Raw genomic sequence first — 16,109 nt, 5'->3', positions numbered from 1 at the left:
AATAATAATAATAATAATAATAATAATAATAATAATAATTGCGGTGAAAGTTGCGGATAAAAGAGAAGAGAAAAGAATTTTAATTGGGAAGGATAAATGATGTCATTTCTTTAAAATAATAAGGGCAAAGATGGAAAAAAAAGTTAGAAAGCTACTAGCTTATTTTGAAACACTACATTAGATAGCGTTACAAAATAAGCTCTTATTTTAAGTTACAAGCTTATTTTGGAAACATTACCAAACAAAACTTATAGCTTATTAGTAGCTTAAAATAAGCTATAAACTTCCAAATAAGTTATACCAAATAGAACCTATGTGAGTACGTAAATCAACTGCAATTGTGTTTTAGAACGGGTACACCCGAGAAGCATAGTGCTTCTTGACATCAATAAAGACACTTCAAGCTCCTCTAAAAAACAAAGTTGTATTTATATTAAGGAAAATCCACTTTTTCAGTAAAAATCATTACCTTTAATAAAAGTGTTATGTTAAAGACAATGATTTTTTATAAAATTGTTTTCTTTTACATAAAAGACAATACTTTTGCTAAATATCGTTATCTTTGTACTGTTGTCTTTGTGCATTTTTTCTTTTTTTTTTTTTTTTTTTTTTTTTTTGTATTTAGTGTAATGTCCTCAAGTACAATAGTAATGTAGTGAGATATAAATAAACTATAGAGTTAATTACCAAAATGGTCCCTTGACTATAGCGAAATTACCAATTTGGTCCTTGACTATTTTTTTTAACCAATTATGTCCCTCAACTTTAAAAACTTTAAGCAATTTGGTCCTTCGTTTGTTTGACCGTTAGTCAATCGTTAACTTGGGACCAAATTGGTAATTTCGCTATAGTCAAGGGACCATTTTGGTAATTAACTTTAGGGGTGGGCAACTCGGTTTAGTTTTCTTGAATTGAACCGTATCGAACCGAAACGAACTAGTTTGGTTCGGTAATATACCGAAAAACCGAACGGTATTGGGTTCTTGTATACCAAACGGTTTGATAAAATACTGATCCGAACTTATCCGAATTGTTCGGTAAAAAATTGAACTGAACCGAATACCGTTTGATTTTTTTTTTAAATATAATAATAATAATAATAATAATAAATAATAAATAAATAAATAAAAAGTAAATTCAAGTCCCTTGCTACTTGCTCTACCGTTCGGTTCGAGTTTTTACCGAACCGTTCGGTATACAAGAATCTATTACTGTTCAGTTGTTTGGTATATTACCGAATCTAACTAGTTTGGTACGATTCGGTTCGAGAAAACTTAACCAAATTGTCCACCCTTAAAGTTAATTACCAAAATGGTCCTTTGACTATAGCGAATTATCAATTTGGTCCCAAGTTAACGGTTGACTAACGGTCAAACAAACGGAGGACCAAATTGGTTAAGATTTTTAAAGTTGAGGGACTTAATTGGTCAAAAAAAATAGTCAAGGATCAAATTGGTAATTTCGCTATAGTCAAGGGACCATTTCGATAATTAACTCTAAACTATATTTATACATTATATGGTTAACAAATGCTATGCAATTCAATAAGTTATTAAAATTAATGTGATAGACTATAAACTTGCAAAATGTAAATTGGATGATGTTAGATTTTTTTTTTTTAGTTTAATCTTCAATTTTTCAAACAGTTTTCGATTTTCTCTTAAAAAAACGGATAATTGGCCGAAAAAACGAAATAATCGATGATTTTTATTTATTTATTTATTTATTTTACCTTAATAACCAAAACTGAAATATTTGGACAGTTCAATTTTCGGTCATCGATTTTTTGATTGGTCTGGTTTTTTTTTTTTTTTTTCTTTTCACCCCTAAAAGTAATCTTGTAAAAGAAGAAGCTAAGAAATGTTTAATCGTTCTTGTGAAGACCAATTAAAGAACGGGTGCTTTTATTTTATTTATTTATTTTTTTGAGTACTATAGATCCAAATCGGGAGATTTTATTTATTTATTATTTATTATTTTTTGCAACAAGCGGGAGATTTTATTAAGTACAGTATATGACAAGAATGGAAAATGGCAAAAGCTTAAGCATAGAAAGGGTAGAACATCAGCACACAAAAGAAGAAATTACTCCGTAAATAAAAAAGCGATTGAGGGCAATAGTGTGATGTATGTGATGAAATTAATTAAACCGGGGGTCCGAATTAATTAACCCGAATAAGAATACGGATAATAAATAAGTAATACGAACGTTATAGCAAAGGCCGTGAGACCGTATATTGTATTAAATGCCGTAGAATTAGCTATTACAGTAGTATTTCAGGACAAAGTATGTAAGAACAGTAGATCGTGTCTTAACGAGACAAGGTGGGGGGCTTTTATACAACCCCCACCCCTAACCGCCACCCCCTAAGGCGGGGGGTGGTTAGATCCGGGTTGACCGCGCCCGGTCTCGCGACCGGGCTGCACTGTGGGGCCAGGCCGAGGCCATCATGGGCTCGGGCCGAACCCATGTGGAGGTCGGCCCGGCCTCCTGGAGAGGCCGGTCCGGCCTCCCACGTGGCCCGTGCGGGGGCCACGTGGCGAGGCCTCGGCCGGGGCGGGCACGTGGCGCCGCCCCGGGACCCGTTCCTGCTTCGCGCCCTCGGGTCGGGTCGGGTCGATTCCTAATATATCCGTCATCAGTCCCCCACTCTCCAAGCTGCGAGTAATCGTCAGTGAAGGAGAGTAGATGCTCTGGCCGACCCCCCAAAACGCCGACCCCGAGATGTCCGCGTCCCCGTGTTATAGGCGCCGCCAAAAATGCTCCTCTTGTGATAATGATGAAAAACTCCATCCGGGACATGACTCCTTCATCTGCTAGGACACATACACGGTAGAGTCCTCTTAGGTTTTGATCATCTTCTCCAAGTCAACCCATCATATCCATCTTTTCACCTTTTCCCCCCTCTTTTTTGCATTTTGAATTTCAAACTCCCCCTCTTCCTATCTCCCCCTCTTCTATATAAACCCCCTCTCACCTCTCATTCTACACTTTCCACCACTCCAACATCACACTCCTCCCCTAAACTCCGGCGAGCTCCCCACCGGAATCCGGCAACACTCCGGGAAGGTCACCACGCCATACGAGGGTCCGTTGGACGCCCATCCTCCCGTCATGGAAGACCCCTTCGCGGTCCCGTACGAGGATCCTGTCCAGTACACCCCTCTGGAGACACTCTTCGCGGCCTCGACTTTGGCTTGGACCTCCGCGCAGGAGTTTGAGGAGGGCAAGGGCTATGTTGGGTCTACGGCCGAGGTGCGCCTGCCTTCTCCGTCGGGGAACGTCATCGAGCCTCCGACACCCCTCTTCTTTGGGGTTCACGTGCAGTCCTTGTACCTCGGTTTTCGCTTCCCTATTCATCCCTTCGTCAAATCCTTCCTTAACCATTACGGCATCGCACCCGAGCAGTTGGTTCCGAATGCCCATTACTTACTTCTTGCCTTCTTGCTTCGCTGCCACACCATTCGTGTCAAGCCCTACATGGATCTCTTCTAGAGTTTGTTTCAAGTCACCTCGTCTTCCGGCCAGGCCAGTAAGGGTTTCGTGGGTATAGCGGCCCGGGCGCGTATGAAGACGTTCCATGACTTCTATCAGACCAACAGAGATTGGAAACCGCACTTTGTCTTCATCTCGGTCGGCGATCCTCGCCCGTTCCTAGCTTGGAACAACAGGTTTGTGCGCCACAGGGCTCCGCTTCAGACAGCCTCCTTAGCCCGGGACATCCACTCTTTCCGGGGCAATCGGGGAGAGATTGTTATCGGTGAGATGATTACGGCGGAGAACATGCGTAGCCTGGGTTTTGTGTCGGACGGGCCGCTACCGCAACGTATTCGTCCGCGCCTTTTGCGTACGTCCAAGTCGGATGCGCGTCCCTTGATCGACTTGTCAGATGATGAGCCGCCAAAGCAGTCCTCGAGATCCTCGGACGAGGTTTTTGCCGAGCCCAGGTCCTCCGGGTCCGCTGTCGGCCCTTCGCGTACCTCTACTCGTGGTCTGTTCCCCCTCCTTCGCTGGACCATCGTTTATATATATGACTTATGGGTTAACCCCTGTTCGTTTCATTTTGCAGCGAGGCCTCCTAGCATGTCCTCGTTCCGTGAGCGCCTCGAGCGCGTGGTGGCGCGTGGCCCCGTTGCGAAGAGACAGAAGGTTACTGCGCAGCCTGGCGCGGCCCCGTCTGAGCCCGGTGCGCCCCCGCAGGGAGGGGTGCGGCCGCAGGTGAGTCGCCCCCCCGTACAGCCGGCCGTTCCGTCTCCGCTGCCGCCTGCCGAGCGCACGACGCGGAGCTTGCCCGCTATTATTCGAGAGGCCCTCCAGACCTTCGAGGTATGTATTCTTACTTGTGATTTCCTTTATTGCACTTACTCCTTGTTGTTGTCTTGTTATGATTGTGCCTCTTCCCAGGGTTGGGCCGTGTCCACCGTGGCCCTTATTGAGGACGAGCAGGGTCGCGCTCGCGAGCTGATTCGAGCCTTGGAGGCCGAGACCAGGCGGGCCGATGAGGCGGTCAGAAGTGATGCTGAGTCCCGGAAGGCCTTGGAGGCGGAGAGGAAGAGGCACGCAGAGGAGCTTGGACAGGTCATCCCTGGCTACCGGAAGTCTGATGAGTTCGAGCGGGATGCCGAGGAGTACGTTCGTGGGCGTAGTGGCGACATAGTCGCCTCGTGGCTAGCCAGTGACGCTGGGAAGGAGACAATTGCGGAGGAGAGTGCTATGGCCTTCCAGGTGGGCCGGTATGCTATGTAGCAGGAGATCTACACCGCCCTTCGTCAGAAGGGAGAAGTCTTTGACCCGGTGGTCCTCGAGTTGCCGGCCGAGATGGAGAACCCCGAGCCAGCAAACCCTGCGGCGGGCTTCTCACTATCACCCCTTGATTGCGCCGATGATCCTGTGGAGCTGGTGGCCTCCTCGGGGGTTATTTCACCCACTTTGCTGAGCGTTCACATCCCTGACTTGGATGAGGGGGCCGAGGGAGTGACCGTCGCCGTTGCGCCGTCGGCTGAGCTGCCACTTGCCACCACGCCGGGTTTGGATGAGCAGCCTTGATCGTGCTTGTTTTAGTTTATCCTCTTATTTTGTGTATCCGGGCATAGACTTTGGATGTGGATTCTTGCCCTCTTTTGCTGTTTATGTTGCTTGATGACTCATGCTATTTTATCTTGCTATGCTTCGAATGTTGGATCTTTATTATATGCTTGGGACTTATGTTTGATTATGTACACCCGTTGTCAAGACCACGTTTTTTTTTTTTTTTTTTTTTTTTTGTGAGTGCCCGACCAGTGTCGGGGTTCTCAACCCCAGATTGGGCCGAGGTACTAGGCCTCGGTGCTGGCCGAGGACCATGCTGCATGGTGCACCCCGGCGGTACAACCGAGGTGCATGCAACATGGTGCACCCCGGCAGCGTGCCGAGGTGCATGGCTTGAGGAGCCATGGACGCACCTCGGCTTCTAGCCGAGGCGGTGCCCTGCTGCGCCCCGGTGTTGCCGGGGTGTGATAGGCCTTTTTACTTTTTTTTTTTTTTTTTTTTTTTTTTTTTGGCCTAGTGTTAGCCTCCCAAAACATAGTCCTATGAAACTACGCCATCGGGCTCCCCGTCGGGGTTGGTACGCGAGGTCGAACCCCGTGCCCCCTTAGGGTGCGTCAGCCGCTCGGGCTAAGTCCTTCCGAACTACGCCACCGGGCTCTTCCGTCAGGCTTTGTACGCGACGTCGGACCTCGTGCCCCCTTAGGGTGCGCCTAACCGCTTGGGCCTAGTCCTGTCGGACCAAGCCACCGAGCTCCTCCGTCGGGGTTCGTATGCGAGGTTAGGCCTCGTGCCCCCTTAGGGTGCGCGTTAGCCGCTCGGGCCAAGTCCTTTCGGACTGTGCCCCCGGGCTCTTCCGTCGGGGTTAGTACGCGAGGTCAGCCCTCGTGCCCCCTTAGGGTGCATCCTCCGTCGGGGTTAGTACGCGAGGTCGGACCTCGTGCCCCCTTAGGGTCCGCAAGGGAAGACATGAGTGAGCACTCGTTCCCCTTTGTTTCATGATTTTTTTTTTTAAGGAGAAAGAATGGATGAGAACCAATTTTGTGATATTATTGCCGTTCACTAAGACATTATTGGGGGAGGGGAATGGTCTTCCTCCTAAAATAGCATTTCAAAGTCCACCTTTCATGCGGCGGGTCTATTGGTAGAACTTCAGCAGGTGTTCTGAGTTCCAGACCCTGGCTATAATCTCCCCTTTGGGGGTCTTGAGCTTGTAACTACCCGGGCGGACCACGGCTGCTACAATGTATGGGCCTTCCCAGTTGGCAGCAAATTTTCCTCCCGCCTGGGGCTGGCTTGCCTCCCTCATCCTGAGCACGTAGTCTCCCGCTTGTCATGGTAAGCTTTGGTTTGCCTTTGGTAATTCTCAGGTCGGATCGCAGCTGCTTCGCGCCTGTCATCGATCAGGAGGAGGTCAGTTCTATGGTTCTCTTCATTCGTGTCGGGGTCGTAGTCCTCCTCCCGGCGGGAAGGTATGACTACCTCTGCTGGGGCTCGAGCTTCGAACCCGTAGGCCAAGGAGAAAGGTGTCTCCCCCGTGGCCTTCCGGGGGGTGGTGCGGTAGGCCCACAGAATGACGTCGAGCTCCTCTACCCACGCCCCCCCTGCGGATTCCAATTTCTTTTTCAGGCCGCCCACTATGGTACGGTTGGCATTCTCCACCTGCCCATTTGCTTGGGGATAGCACACGGCCACCCGGCTGTAAGTAATGTGCCATTCTGCACAGAACCCCTTGAACTCTTGCCCCTCGAATTGGCGTCCGTTGTCGGTGATGAGTTGCATCAGGACCCCAAAACGGCACAAAATGTTTTTGTACACAAAGTGCTTGCAACAGGCGCTTGTTATGGTTGCAGTCGTTCCACCTCCACCCACTTGGTAAAGTAGTCCACTGCCACTATGAGGTACTTCCTTTTTCCCGACCCCATAGGCAGAGCTCCCACTAGGTCCACTCCCCACCTGGAGAAGGGGATGACCGAGCTGATGGGGGTGTAGCTCGTGGCAGGTCGGCCGGGGGTGACCTGGAAGTGTTGGCAGGTCTCGCAACTCCTAGCGTAGTCGGCGCACTCCTTGGCCATTTTGGGCCAAAAGTACCCCTGTAAGATGGCTCTCCGGGACATGGCGAAGGCCCCCTGGTGGGCGGAGCAGGTCCCCTCGTGGATTTCCTCTATGACCGCCCTGGCCTCATCTGGGTACAGGCAGCGCAGCAAGGCGCCGTTGTAGGACCTCTTGTAAAGTGTGTCCCCTATGATCACGTACGTAGGGGCTTGTCGTTTCGCCAGCTTGGCGTCGACCTCGTCGGGAGGTAGCGCACCTGTTTTCTTGTACTCCTTGAGATGGTCTAACCAGCAGGGAGGTCGGGCTTGCACAGGTAGGACCAGGTAGGCGTCCAGGCTCGACCTCTTGAAATCCTCAATCCGCGCTATTTTTGAGATATGTTCCGGGGCCCCTTGGGCGAGCTTAGATAACATGTCAGCGTCTGTGTTCTGGTCCCGAGGCACCTGTAGGACCTCGTAATTGATCACCTGCCCCAGTAGTTGGAGCACCACGTCCCGGTACCTCCTCATTCTTTCATCACTTGCCTCGAATTCACCTGTGACCTGTCCCACGACGAGCCTGGAGTCACACCGGATTTTGAGCTTTTCCACCCTCATATTTAGCGCGAGGCAGAGCGCCTCATACTCAGCTTCGTTGTTGGATAACTTGAACGCGAAGCGGAGGGCGTAGTAGGCCCGGAACCCCTCCGGGGTTATGAGTACGACTCCACCCCCGCAGCTTTTGGCGCTGGAGGACCCGTCCGTTGAGAGGGTCCACCACTCCTCGTCTTCATCCCGGACCCGCTCCGTGGCCTCCGGGGCGGTACACTCGACTATGAAGTCAGCCAGTGCATGCCCCTTGATTACGGGTCTGGGCTTGAATTGGATGTCGAACTGGCTCAGCCGCATGGCCCACCTGACCAACCTGCTGGCCGACCCCGAGGCCCTCAGCACGGCGTCTAGTGGCTGATTTGTGAGGACCTGTACGGGGTGGGCCTGGAAGTAGTGGTTCAGCTTTTTTGCTGTCGCATCTATCGCAAAGATGGCCTTCTCCACGGGTGTGTACCTGATCTCCGCCCCCCGTAGAGCTCGGTTCGTGTAGTATACGGGCCGCTGGACCCCCTCGTCGTCCCGGACCAGCACGGAGCTGACCGCGGCCTGCGAGATGCCCAGGTATAGGTATAGGACCTCCCCCTTAACGGGTTTGGCCAGGGGGGGAGTGACATCAGGTACGTCTAGAGGTCTTCGAATGCCTTCTGGCACTCTTCGGACCACTCGAAGCCCTTCGTCTTTTTGAGGACTCCAAAGAACGGCAACGATTTCTCGGCCGACCTCGAAAGGAAATGGCCCAGGGCTGCCAACCGCTCGTTGAGGCGCTGGACCTCCCGGAGGGACCTCGAGGTTCCATGTCCAGGATGGCCTTGACCTTGTCGGGGTTGGGCTCAATGCCCCTCTTCGAGATCATGTACCCCAAAAATTCCCCCCCGTGTACCCCGAAGGTACACTTCTTGGGGTTCAACCGTAAATTGAAGCGTTGCATAATCGAAAATACCTCGGTAAGGTCGTCCTTGTGGAGGTCGGCGTCGGTGCTCTTGACGATCATGTCATCGACGTAGGCCTGGAGGTTGCGGACGAGGACCTGCTTGAACACCTTGGCCACCATTCGGGTGTAGGTGGCGCCTGAATTTTTCAGTCCGAATGCCATGACCTTGTAGCAATAGACCCCCTCTGGCGTGGTGAAGGTTGTCTTCTCCTCGTCGGCCTCCTCCATGAAAATTTGGTGGTACCCCCTGAACGCATCTAGGAAGCTCATAAGGGCACCACCTGCAGTCTCGTCCACCAGCCGGTCAATGTTGGGGAGGGGGAAGGGGTCCATAGGGCAGGCCTTGTTCAGGTCGGTGTAGTCCACGCACATCCTCCAGATGGGTGGCTTTGGGGCGAGGACTACATTGGCTAACCACGTGGGGTATATGACCTCCCTGACATGGCCGATCTCTAGCAGGGTGTCGACCTCCTTTTTGACGAACTCCCTCCTCTCTCGGCGGAGAGGTACCTTTTGCGCTGCTGGACTAGCTTGACCGCGGGGTCGACAGCCAGCTTGTGCATGATCACGTCTCGGCTCAGGCCCTGCATATCCTCGGGGCCCCATGCGAAGACCTCCTTATAGCTCCTGATGGGGTCGATTATCCGTGCCCGGAGGTCGGCCGGGAGGCCGACCCCTACCTTCACGACCCGGTCGGTCGGCTGAGGTCGAGGATGACCTCCTCTGTCTCGACCACGGGCTCGGCCCGAGGTCGACCTGCCTCCTCCTGAAACGCCTTCTCAGCAATGGTATGGACCTGGAGGTCCTTCTGACCAATTTGGCGGCACTCCTTCAGGTAGCAGCTGCGGCTCACCTTTTGGTCTCCCCGGGCGACCCCAACCCCGGTTGGTGTCGGGAACTTGAGGCATAGGTGCTCCATAGAAATCACACATCTGAGGTCCTCCAAGGCAGGCCGACCGAGAATAATGTTGTGGGCGCAACTGATCTTAACGACTACGAACTCGACCTCCCACCTCCTAGTGTGCGGTGGGGTGCCTATCTCCACCTCCAAATTGATCGACCCCTCTGTTTCGATTGAGTCCCCCGTGAACCCGGACAGAGGGGTCCGTACCTGTTCCAGCTGTCCTCTTGAGAGTCCCAGCTGGGTGAACGTGTCGTAGTACATGACGTTTACCGAGCTACCCGTGTCTACGAGCACCTGGTGCACCACCACGTTGTTGATGTCCAGCTTGACCACCAGGGCGTCTCGGTGGGGAGGGGCCCATCTGGCAGGTCGGCGTCGGTGAACGTGATGGGCTCCCTCTTTGGTTTCTTCTCGTGGGGGGTACGTGTGACCTCCCCCACGTACAAACTCCTCGCCCACCTCTTCCGCTCGTCTGGCGAGTCCCTTCCCTCGGGCCCCCCAAAGATGACGTAGATGGTCCATTTCTTCGGGGGCTGGGAGTCTTCCGTCGTCTTCTCCTCCTCCTCGGAGCTGTGGTCGTGGTGGTCCCTCTTACGGGGAGCCGAGGTGGATGGCGTCTGGCCACCCCCCTTCCTCCATACGTTGCCTGGCTTCTGGCTCTGCACCTAGCCTTGCGCCTGGCCGGGCCTCTTAATGAATTGGCCGAGGTCACCCATTTGGATGAGTTCCTCGATTTGTCTCTTTAAGAGGATGCATTCGTCTGTATCGTGCCCTTTCTGCCGGTGGAACCTGCAGTACTTGTTGGGGTCCCCCCTCGCCGATATCTTCATGCACTCTTCCTTCGGGAACACCACGATTCCCTGGTCCTCCGCGTGCGCCAAGATGGTACCCATAGGTTGTGTCAGCGGGGTGAGATAGCGTGTGGGGTTCAGCCTGGGACCCTCAGCGTATTCACGTCGGTGTGGCCGCGGCGCCTTGCGCCTTCCTTCCTCCTGCTTCTTCTTCCTCTTCTCGGCAGCCTCGGCGTCAGCGTACCTTACTGCCTTGCCCATCAGGTAGGTATAGGTCCTGGGGGGGTACCTGATGAGGTCTTGGTGAAAGGCGCCTGACCTCAAGTTGTTTCGGAAAATCACTATGGCCGACTTCCCATCATAGTCGGCGACCCCCATGGCCTCTTTCTTCCACTTGCTGAGGTACTCGGCGAGTGATTCCGAGCTCCCCTGTTACAAATCACACAGGTCGGCAATTTGTTTCTTCCGCTGTATGCTGGTGGCGAAATGGGATAGGAACTGCCGGGTGAGGTCCGCGAAGGTGGAGATGGACCCCGCCGGTAGGGACCCGAACCTATCATGCGCCTGCCCATCCAGGGTGGCGAAGAACCCCCTGCATAGGATGGCATCTGTTGCCTCGGTGATCATCATGGCGGCTCTGTACCTGGTCAGGTGTGCCTGCGGGTCCGTGGTCCCCGAGTATGCTTTAATGGTGGGAAAGCGAAAATCTCGAGGTAGGGGCTCCGCCATGATGGTGTCTGCGAATGTGGAGGCCAACACGTCCTGGGGCTCCGGAGACCCGTCCCCCTCATCAATCTTCTTCTGGAGCTCGTCCATCCTCCTCTGCAGCTGCTCGACCTCTACCCGATGGGAGCTCGGAGCTCTACCTTTGGTTTCACCTGATCGTTCGACCCGGGAGGCCTGCTCACGTCGCGGGTGGAGTCGGGGGACCCGACCTGCTGACCTGCGCGAGGCTGCCTCGTGTCGCGGCTGGGCGCGGGGCTCATGGCTCGGCGACCTCCGAGTGACCGATCCCTGTCGCGGTGGCCGGCGAGAGCATGACTCCGCCGCCGGTGGCCCGTTGGCTGGCCTCGGACCCAACCTATCCCGGGCTGTCACGCGATCGCCCAACCTCTCCAGGGCGGGCCTGGTTTGGGTTGGTGCCCTTCCATCGTCGTCACGCTGGCGGTCTCGGTGGGAGTCTCCTCCTCCCCGCCTCTCCTATGGTCGAGGTGAGTTGACCTCCCCCTGGGTGACAGGTGCCTAGGGCGGTCGGGTGGTCGGGCCGCTGCGTCCCCGGGTGGGAGGAGGTGGAGGCGACGCCAGCGCCCCTCCGGTGGCGCCTAGGGCGGCTTGTTCCTCCGCCTGGAGGCCCGCCGCGACGCGCGCCAGCGCGGTGGAAGCTTGCTCGAAGACCGCCACCCCCTCCCGGATGAGCGCGCGCGCCGGAGCGGGGGCGACGGGGGGTGGTGGCGGCGCACCACTGCTGCGGTGGTTGGTGAGCTGGGCCCTCAGATCGTCTCCCGAGCTGGTGGAGGCGGCCGGTTGGGGCCCCGTTGGGGCCATTCCCATTCGCGACGAGCTGGGTGTCGCGGGAACTGTTGGTATGACAAGAGCCGGATCTCGATCTTACCATCGCTGTGGATGAACAATTGTGGGGAGAGCGCTTAAGCTTGTACAACAGCTCTCAACAAGAGCACCAATGATGGATTTAATTAACCCGGGGTGGACCCGAATCAATAAATCCGGATAAGAACGTAATATAATAAATAATAAACGAAATATAGAACGATGTCGTAAAGGTCGCTGGGGACCGTATATTATCTTAATTGCCGTAGTATTTGGCTATTACAAAGATCCGATAGAACAAAGTGTGTAATAAGTGTAGAATATGTAATGAATCGCCCTTTGTTAGGACAAGGAGGGGGATTTTTATACAAGCTAACCCCCCAACTGCCTCCCCCTAAATCGGGGGGTGGTTAGATCTCTACTTTGACCGTGCCCGTGTGGACCGAGTCGGGTCGGGTCCCGAGCTTGGGTAGGACCGAGCTCCCCGACCCGAGCCCCACGGAGGTTGGCTCGGGTCGGGGCACCTCCGTGGTGCCCCGGGTCCGCGTTGCTCTCGGGCACCTCCATAGTGCCCCGGGTCCGTATTGCTCTTGGGCACCTCCGTGGTGCCCCGGGTCCGCATTGCTCTCGGGCACCTCCATGGTGCCCCGGGTCCGTGTTGCTCTCGGACACCTCCAAGGCCCTCGGATCAGGTCGGGTCGATTCCTAATATATCCGTCAGTATGTCAAAATTTAAAATTTTATAAGACTGAGTGTTCACATATCATAGTCCAATACATAATTCATATATATTAAGAAAAATAGAGAGAACTTATATAAGAAATATTAGGTGACTAAGTGTTGAAAATGCAAATATAATGGAGGCTTGTGTGAACTGGAATGAAATAGAATATGGTTTTGAATAAAAGCACTAAGCCATTTCCAACAAACAACCAATCGATACCCACAATATAATTGATGAATGAATAATTCCTTCAATTCATTCCAGTAGCTGATATGATATGATAGGATAGGCCACCAGGCCACTAATTAAAAAATACTATACTAAAGAAGATTGAAGAAGAAGAATATACAACCAAAATGCTAACAGTATGACCCCCACAGTTGCTATCACCAACTTGTTGCTTTTTCCCCACCCCAACACAACAAGATAAGCATTAGAACAACAAATTAAAGTGCTAAACAAGCAACTTTTTGTAGTCTCGATCTGTCATAATATTTCTTACGAATTAAAAAAAAAAAAAGGACAGCGCAAAATATATAGCTGCAAGAGAAGTTAAGCGTTGTTTGTACATTACGTGAGTCTATCAAAAGTAAAAATGACAGCAATTAATGCTGGCTGCATTGCATGTCCAGGTAGGGTATTTTCTGCACAGGGAAGATATGTACATCCATATCCTACTGAAAAAGGAATTGCAAGTGTATGAATAAGAGTTTGATTACAAATGAAATGAAATGACCCAGTATATATAGTGCTTCCTTTCTAACTATATATTGTGCGGGCCGGCATACAGGAATGATGGAACGCATACATACATACCTGACAAATTAAAACTAGGCAGATGCCACATACCCATACCCTTCCTTCATCTAATAAAATATATTCAATTCTGACTTGTGTACGTACAAACTGCAAATTTTTTTTTCAACTCCGACCCACCTTAGCTGCTTGCCTGCATGAGCATGGAAAGCCTAATAAGTAAGTCTAATTGCAAGCTCAGATTAGATGTTACAATAGTCCAAACACAAGTGTTTTGGAGTGGGTATATGTATCTGTTCCAAAAGCAAGCTAGTCGCTGAAATATATAAGAAATGAAATAAAAAACACCTACTAATTAACATAATAGATACCATCCAACAGATGGAAAATGCTTCATTATCAGGGCCGGGAAATGACAAGGAAAAAATGGCTTACATGTAAAATTCATGGCTGAAATAGACATACATATTACAGTTAAAAATCAAAGTCAAGAATAAAAATATATAAGTGATCAAGTATTCTACAACTGCAATTCAAGCTAATTAATTACATTTATTTTCACGTCCCCCGCCTAGAACTCACAAACTAAGAGCATAAAGAATAGACGAGGCACTCAAGAAGTCACCCCTACACTATACATGTGAAGGGAGAAAAAACTAAAATCTTATACAAGTTCATAATTTCTAGTAACAAAGAAAATGGGATAAACATGATATTTGCCATCCGAGTATACATTTCCTTCAAGCCAAGACCCCCATCAAAGACAAAACTGGTAAAAGACTAGTATAGTATATATCCTCAATGGGCATCAATACTGAATTTCTTACATGCATGTAATTGAGGAAATTGAATTTCCAAAAATAGTTTAGTCCAGCCACATTGAAACATAAAACTAACATCTCTCACTCAAATGTGACATTCAAATTGTAGTTTCTTTCCTTAAAATGATAGGTTTTTTTTTTCCTTCTTACTTGCTCCAAAACAAAGGTATTTCTCTTTTACAACACACCTATTTTTCTATCTCCTGCCAATCTGACGTTAACTACAAATGCAGAGGAGAAAGAAGCTGAAGATTGGAATCAACAACAGAATCAAAAGGCAACAAATAAACAAACAGCTTTCCTTATGTAAAACCAAGGACTTCCACTTCAAGTGCAATCATTATGTAATTTCTATCAAACAGGAGGTTGTACAGAGCAACACTCATAATTGGAAAATAAAGTATATTTTCACAGTCTATGTACTGAGCACTGTCAGTTTTATGACTTTTGGGCCGGCAACGGTAAAATAACTAGTATAAAGGAATATAAAAAATATGGAGAGGATTTAGAGAGAATGAATATTTTGTATTACTGAGAATATATAAATTCTCATATTGGGAGTCATCGTTACAATGAGAGGCAAATTATTGTGTGGACCATGGTCCACACAATGTTATATGGACCATAACAAAAAGTACATTTTTAATATACTAAATGTACATTATTTTTGTACTGTACATATCTTCCCTGTGCAGAAAATACCCTACCTGGACATGCAATGCAGCCAGCATGCGACAAGGACACAAAAGGGTATAGCTAACCAGTGGAAATAGAAATAGATTAGTTGCAAACCTTTTGTAGCTGGATATCAGGTAGCCTTCGTGAAAGTTTGTGGGACATAATTTTTGTGCAGGCAATTCAGTTTTCTGTAATGCTTTAGGACTAACACAGTCACTGCTGCTATATATCCATACTTGATGCCCCAAAATATAGATGGTTGAGTGCTGAACAGATTTTCATGTCTTTAAAGTAAATGCAGATTTTGTTTCCGGCCGGATACAGGTTAATCCATTCCAACCATAGATACACAGGTTACCTGTGATAGCATGAGCTTTGCAGTAATTTCAACCCCAACAACACAATTGCAAATTCGCCCAATTTTTGTACTTGACTACCTTCCTCTTTACCTTTATCATATATTATTTATCTACAAATCTAATAAGAGCCAATAATGTTAAGCCCTTAATTGGAAAAAAAAAATGTATGTAACTTCTTGAAATGAATGGTTTATGCTATTTTAATTTTAGTATTTTTTTTTATGATTTTCCTTATTTACCTTCTATTATATTATTTTATTTATTTAAATAATCATGAATTCAATTAGTACAAACTTTAGTAACCGAATATTCCGTTAACTATTTATTATTCTTAACTTATTAGTTTTTATAAGAAAGGTCTTAGGTTCGAACCTCATCCCAATCATAGTTGTATAATTGTTAAATATATACTACGAATATGTTAAAATATACGGAGAATTAAAAAATTAAGAGTAAAAGACATTTTTGGTCCTAGACTTATAGTGGCACGGACAATTTTAGTTCTCCTTAAGAAAATCAGACAATTTGTGGACACTCTTATTGTGACGTGGACAATTTTGATCATCCGTTAATATTTCTGTTAGATGCCCTGTTTGAGAGGGGATAATTGCGTCTTTTTAACATTGCGCTCTCTCTCTCTCTCTGCTTTCTTGAAGATCGCGCCTTCTTCACGAGCACTTTTTTTTTCTCGAATACACAGAAACTAGAGAAAATAATAATAGTAACCAAATGATAAAGTAACCCCGAATATGAAATTGATGAAAAAACCCAGAAATTGAAAAGCTTGGGAACTCACATGAAATGATCTGGCTTTGTTGAGCAGAAATCTGTAGTAAATTTCTCAACTTTTAGAAATCACAGAGTAGAATGAAGAAGGAACGCGATCGATCCAAGGCAGAGAGGTTGTCAATGGGGAAGAACATCCG

General features: G+C 49.1%; 1 protein-coding gene across 1 annotated transcript; it reads right to left on the bottom strand.

The window, feature by feature from the left end:
- Positions 1–6,867: 6,867 nt before the first annotated feature.
- LOC109168238 lies at positions 6,868–7,968 on the bottom strand. The gene has a single exon (XM_019317276.1). It carries the CDS (start codon positions 7,966–7,968, stop codon positions 6,868–6,870), a length of 1,101 nt encoding a protein of 366 aa, XP_019172821.1.
- Positions 7,969–16,109: the final 8,141 nt, after the last annotated feature.

The sequence above is a fragment of the Ipomoea nil genome, unplaced genomic scaffold (genome assembly GCF_001879475.1).
Source record: "Ipomoea nil cultivar Tokyo-kokei standard unplaced genomic scaffold, Asagao_1.1 scaffold3195, whole genome shotgun sequence".
Classification (NCBI taxonomy): Eukaryota; Viridiplantae; Streptophyta; class Magnoliopsida; order Solanales; family Convolvulaceae; genus Ipomoea; species Ipomoea nil.
Note: the sequence above shows the minus strand (reverse complement) of the source record. Positions and strands in the feature narration are given on the sequence as shown.